Below are 6,000 nucleotides of genomic sequence, written 5' to 3'. Positions count from 1 at the left end.
AGGGAGAAACACCTGAAATGCCTGTCACTTTACACTTTGTGGGTTTCAGCAGCAACCTTTCATGCTCATGGGTGCCAGGAGGTTATAATTTGTCACTCAAGTAGTGTCAGGAAAGAGGGGTGATGGTTGTGTGAGGCCAGTTCACTTGTGGGCTGTATGAGTAAACACCTGGGGCTGCTGAAGGTCATAATGACCATCTTATTGTTATGGATGTAATCAGTGACAAAAACATACACCTGAACAGTGTGGCTTATTGCACAGGGGAAAAAAATTAAACTCCAGCCCCAAAAATGTAATCTGCCATCTTCATTTAATGTTTCTTGTTATAGTTATCACAAACCCACAAGTAACATAATTGTTTTCCTATGTATTGCAGTAACCAGTGTTACTTGTATGGATAGTCCAGTTCTTGTATTTGGGCACAGGGATAATTCGGGTTCCTTGGCAAGATTTTGAGGAGAGGAGAGGAACTGGAGATAACATAATGGACTGTCCTCTACTAACAATCTGAGGAGCAATTAAAAAGTAAAATAAATTACATGACTTAAAGACAGGTGAGGAAAAGAACTCCCATCGTGTAAAGATGAGGCACTGCAATAAATCGTGTTAGAAAAGAATTAGCCATTTGGGATTTGAACTTGCCACCCACTGAAAACAATGACAAAAATCCCACTGAATTAAATGCCTCAAGCCCTTGCACAGGACTCATTTGATGCTATTCATAGAATAACGTATATGCCAAATAATGCTATTATTTGTCAAGTAAATTATTCATCAGATCCATCATCCTGCCATTTCTTTTCTGGCAGAGCTCCCACTGAAGTCAATGGGAGTATTGTCTGAATTAAAGTCTTTTAGGGTTGGACCTGAGGTTAAGCAAAATGCAACTGGGGGCAACTTGTTCATCTTTCTTGGGCTCATAAACGCACATGCCGGACAGTAGTTTGGCAGCCGGGCTACTGTGCCTCATGATGCTAATTGTTCTTTCAGTGATGCTGATTATTCTCTCATCTCTTTCATCTACCTGTTGCCACCTCGATTTGGGGGCTGATCCTGTTAATGTGTGCATCCAATTTAAACCTTGCTAGCTGTATAATCCAATTTGAGCTGATAGCAAATTTAACCTCTGTTGGTGTCCGTGGGCTCTGGTCTTCCTGTGCTGTCTTGTTCTGTGGTGGCCTGAGCTAGTATGTCCTTGGAAAGCTGCGGGATGAGCCAAGAACTCAGAGCAGAGGGCTTTGAAGGTGACTGACTTGTTCTCTGCTTTGGAGTTTAGAAGCCTGATTATATGGCTGGGATGTTCTTCCTGTTTGGTTTGGGTTATTTTCAGTTTACAAGTTAAATGCTCTGAATCAAATTGTTTTGTGTTCTTCAAAAAAGTGAGAATTAATCTCTTCTTGTCTTGACAAGAACAAAGTTAATACAAGCAAATTGTTTAAGGGATTTGCAGTTCTAGCTATTAAAATGCAACTTGGGCAACTTCAGCACTGAGCTCAGGCTCTCGTTACTACCTATGGGACTGTATAATGGTTAAATGAGCTGCAGGTGGGCTCCCCCGTTGCTCCAGAAGCACATTAGAAGCATCTTGAGAGTTGCAAGGAACTTTAAAGGAATCAGACATAACGGCCTCAAACAATAGTCATTCTTGTCGCTCCTAACGTGCTCCATATGCCTAAAGGTACTGTGCAAATGGGGCTCTTTGTGGGAGAGCGCTTGAGTTTGGCTTCTCTGGAAATGGAGTATTTGTGTGAAATGGAAAATATTCATGGATGTGGAGCGTAATTCTGTGCTCAGACGTGCGGTAAAGCAGTGAAGCTTGCTTAGGGCAGAGCAGCTCTGTGATGGTGACACTGGCTGCTCTCATGGTGGTGTCATCCTCAGGACGGGACTGTGTCCCCCAAACCATATAGGATGGATCTGCTGCTGTCTTTTGTACAAATGAGCAATTCCCATCCACAGCTGGCATATAGGGATGTGTTTCCTGGTGTGAAGTTTCTAGTCTTTGCTGGGACTGATGGTTGGAGTTAACACTTGTGAAGACCCTTCCGTGTCACCTGCTAGGAATTGCAGAACCGCAGCAAACCGCGCCCGAGTTTGCACCCTGTAGCGCTCGGGGGTCTCGCACCTCCTGCTGTTATCAGCAACCACTCGGTGCGAGCGCGCCTCTCCCTCGGTGCTGCTCTCCCTTCTTTCAGGACTCTTTGGCCGCTCGGGCTGCGCCTGGTCCGCAGGGATCGCACCGTCTCTCCGTGCGAACTTGGTGCCGCTGTGCCCGCGGGGCGGGCGCCGTGCGGGGCTCTCCCTGCCGCTCCCCCGCTCTCCTCCTCCCGCGGCCGGGGCGGCGGCGCCCCTCGGGAGGGGCGGGCAGGGGCGGGCGGCGGCGGCCGCTCCCGCCGAGGAGGAGCGCGGGCGGCGGGCGGGCTGGGGCAGCGCTGCCGCCGCCGGGACCGGCTCCAGGACCGGCCCGCGCCCCGCGCCCGTGTGCGGGGCTGCGAGATGGCCGCCCGCGCCGTGCTGGCGCTGTGGCTGCTGGCGGCGGGGCTGTGCGGGGCGGCGGCGGGCAGGTCCCCCAGCTGCCACGAAGTGCGGACGGCGTTCCAGCTGCGGCAGATCGGGCCCCTCAAGCTGGTCCCCGACGTGCCCACGGCCGGTGAGTACCGACCCGCCCGCGGCCGGGGGATGCTGCGGAGATGCGGCGCCGGGTTGGGCTCTGCCCCGGGTCCTGCATCCAGCGCCGGCTTCCCTGCCGGCACAGCGGGCGGAGCGGGATGGGAACGTTGCTTGCTGAAATAACTACAGGATTTCCAAGGAAAAGGGACCGGGATGACTCCCGCGGTTTTTACACTGTGCAGGTGTTCCTGTGGGTCTCCACCGTAAGCGCAGCCTGTCTCTCCCCGTGTCAGACCGAGCGGTCCCTTGGCTCGGTACCCGAGGCAGAGAATTCCGCCCGGGAAGGGTCCCTCTCGTAGGAGGCGGATCGGTAGCCGAACCTTTAGGGAAGGTGTTTTACTGACCAGATGTGCGGTCCTCGGGCGGGTGATGAGTCTGTAAGTTCTGAATTGGAAGAGTTACCCTGCAGATGGATTGGGAGCGCTGTCATAAGGAGAAGCAGAGGTGACACCCTGAAGGGACACAGCCAGCAGAACTTGGCTCTTGCTCAGTTCAGCAGTAAGTCTGCAGCACTTGGGAAAGTTGATGGGCAGAGTGGTGTTCCCTTTTGCCTCTTCACGGCTCCTGAACAATGCCTGACAGCACTGGAAGTGGAAAGTAATACACGGATAATAAAAGTAGGGTTTTTTTTTGTGTGTGTATTCTACAACTACCCTGTAAAATTCATGCCAAGGGGATAAATTGCTTTATAGTATAAAACCGTGATTAAACTCTTAGGAATGACCATGTATCTCTCTAGATAATGGAGTTGTATTGCTCATTTTTGTGTGTTTTCCAACCTAAACGCTTCAGTGAGGCTGTGTCTTAAGAAAATGTTTACAGGAATCGGAATAAGAAGGCAGAGACTATAAATCTCGTGACACTCTCTCTAGCTGCTTTATGCCAGTGAAATTGCCTGTAGATGTGTAGTGTTATAAGTTTCAATTTCAGTTGCTGCTTTATTCTTTGTTTTTATTTTTTACAGCAGTTCAATTCAGAGCCTGCTGAGTTTGATAGAAAGACTTCTTATCTTAGATGAGTTTTGGCTATGTTTTCTGGCACAGGTTTCTGTCTTGGGGATTAAATTTGATAGGCCATTGGGCTGATCTTCTAGGGCTGTAAATGACTGTACAGTGCTGGTGATCTTCACTTTGCATGAAGGAGTTGAGATGACACATGGGTGTAGAGTTGTCCTTGGGTAAGGAATCATTTGTCATTTTGTGGCAAGAAAAGCTTTGCAGGAATGGCATTTTGAAGCTTGGTACTGCTGTTCTGTGCTGATAGAGGCATGAGGTCATGTTTGTCTTGGAGAGCTTAAAAAAGAGACAAAACAAGCCTTTTAATCCATTTTGATGAAAGCTTAACCCTCTCTCCTGAGCTCTTTCTGGAAGAAGTTCCTCAAACTTCAAACTGATTGTTTTACATTGTCTGTAGAACTCCACTGCTGTAGATGAACCTGAGAAAATTCTGCACTTGCTCAAGGTCAAGGTATAGGTGCAGTGATGCTTCAGAGAATCCTGGAATGGTTTGGGATGGAAGGGACCTTAGAGATCATCAAGTTCCAACCCCCCTGGCATGAGGGATTTTTTTATTGTGTTTTCGTGTCATATTGAGCTTCACTGTTGAATAACAAGCTCTCAGAAAATAAACAGCATGAGAGAAGTGAGAGAGGGTAATGTGCTTTTAAATTTTAGCTCATAAAGGTTTCTTTTGAAGAAGATTGGAGCAGAGCTGTGGAAAAGTGGTGCATATTGATCTTCCTTGTTCCTTGAGTATTGCTCAGCTCCACCAAAGCTTCTGTGCTTTAATGATATCTTGCCAGGCAGTAATGCCTCCTGTCTTGTGCCCTCTTTTAATTAAATACTTAAGTGTTTTCCAGTGTTTTCATCTGGCAGTTACTATCAGGAAATATATCTTAATGCAGCCTTCCTATACATATTTCTCTTGTACATTGAGGCTCATTTTATTATGAATTTTAGCGATACACAAATATTGAAGCATGTCCCTCAAGACCTCAGATGTCAGTTGAAGCAGAAGAGGGGAAGAGTGATGGGCAGCTGGGGGTGAACTGGAGAGCAGCATTCTCCCACTCACTTCTGCTCCCATGGACCAGACCTGCACTGCACTGGAATGCTCCTCAGTGCCTACATGTTGGTTTTGGATTATGTTCTCTAAAAAACTGAAACTTTTGCAGTCCTGATGTCTGTTTACTAGATATTTTCAACCACAAGAGCACTGAAAGGCCTTGGCTAATCTCAAGCCAGTATTTACAGGCTAATGGAACAAATTTGACTGAGGTTCAAGTCTTAATGGTTATTAAATTCTTGTAACCTTTGGGAAAACCAGCAGTTAGGTGAGGAGAGAGGTACAACCCACTGCTGGGAGAGGGATCAGCAGATACACTCAGGTGTGTATTTTCTGTCCCCTCTTGTAGTCAGTGCCCATTTCACAGGTAATAAAATTAAATATTTGGGAGACTTTGTAGCCTACGCCTTCTTAGCTGTGGTTGCAGTGCTAGTGGCTCTGAGATACAATAACGAATCCTGGGTACAAGCCTTGTGGGGACTGGCGGACTGGAAGCTGCTTCTGTCAGCTGGTCTGCAGACAGGTCGCTGGAATTGCTAAATGGTTGGGACATGGGTGTCAGCAGAGCCTACAGTGAGATGGAGAGTGGCTTTGGGCAAGAGCTCTCAGCCTCTGGTGTAAAATGTAGTGGCAAGGGTAGGAGGAAGACACTTGAGGGGAAAAAGGCTTTTGTTTTTAAGGTGCCATGTGAATCTGGCAGCAGCCTTTCTGGAAATAGTCACCACCTTAGAGATGCCCAGGAGTCATCTTTTAAATTTTTCTCCACAGTTTCCCCCAAAAGACATGAGATACTTTTCTACTCTGAAATCTAGTCCATAAATGAATGAAGGACTCAGGAAGAAGTGTTTGGACATGGGCTGGGTAAGAGGCCCAAACAGGTATTTTTGAGCAGCAGATCTCTTTGGTCTGTCTGTAGCACATTCTTCTCCAATGGAGTCAATACTCTTGTGTGGTACCCTCCTCTTCTGGAATAAACAGTGTTTCAAGGGTAATTTTCTGCAAATATCAAATATACTGGTCAGGTAAAGGTACTACTGCCTTGGCTGTGATCCACAGGAAGGGTTTTTTTGAGCCTTTCCCCAGACTGGAAAATGAGGTAATGTGTTCCCGGACTTGTACTTTGATTATCACAGGCTGAGCTGGGATGTTTTTGTAGGAGCTCCTCAGTTGACATTTCGACGAGAGAGAACTCTCTGCTGTCTGCAAGGGTGAAGGGCTGTGCTAATCCTGCCAAGGGCTAAGCCCTTGGTTCCAGGGAGTCTGGAT

The 6,000-nt window shown here is 47.7% G+C and overlaps 1 protein-coding gene across 3 annotated transcripts in view; it reads left to right on the top strand.

Annotated features, from left to right (window-relative positions):
* Positions 1–2,396: 2,396 nt before the first annotated feature.
* The window catches only part of LOC139676943 (glypican-5-like), a 346,189-nt gene continuing 342,585 nt past the window's right edge, over positions 2,397–6,000 (top strand). For all 3 annotated transcript variants that reach the window (XM_071566406.1, XM_071566405.1, XM_071566407.1), the window contains exon 1: positions 2,397–2,650. In XM_071566406.1, the coding sequence (XP_071422507.1) occupies positions 2,497–2,650 (154 nt within the window). In that variant the 5' untranslated portion in view covers positions 2,397–2,496. The remainder of the gene's footprint in view (positions 2,651–6,000) is intronic.

Source organism: Pithys albifrons, chromosome 11 (assembly GCF_047495875.1).
Source record: "Pithys albifrons albifrons isolate INPA30051 chromosome 11, PitAlb_v1, whole genome shotgun sequence".
In the NCBI taxonomy this organism is placed as follows: domain Eukaryota; kingdom Metazoa; phylum Chordata; class Aves; order Passeriformes; family Thamnophilidae; genus Pithys; species Pithys albifrons.
The sequence above is the reverse complement of the archived record's forward strand: the minus strand, read 5'-3'. Positions and strand labels throughout refer to the sequence as shown.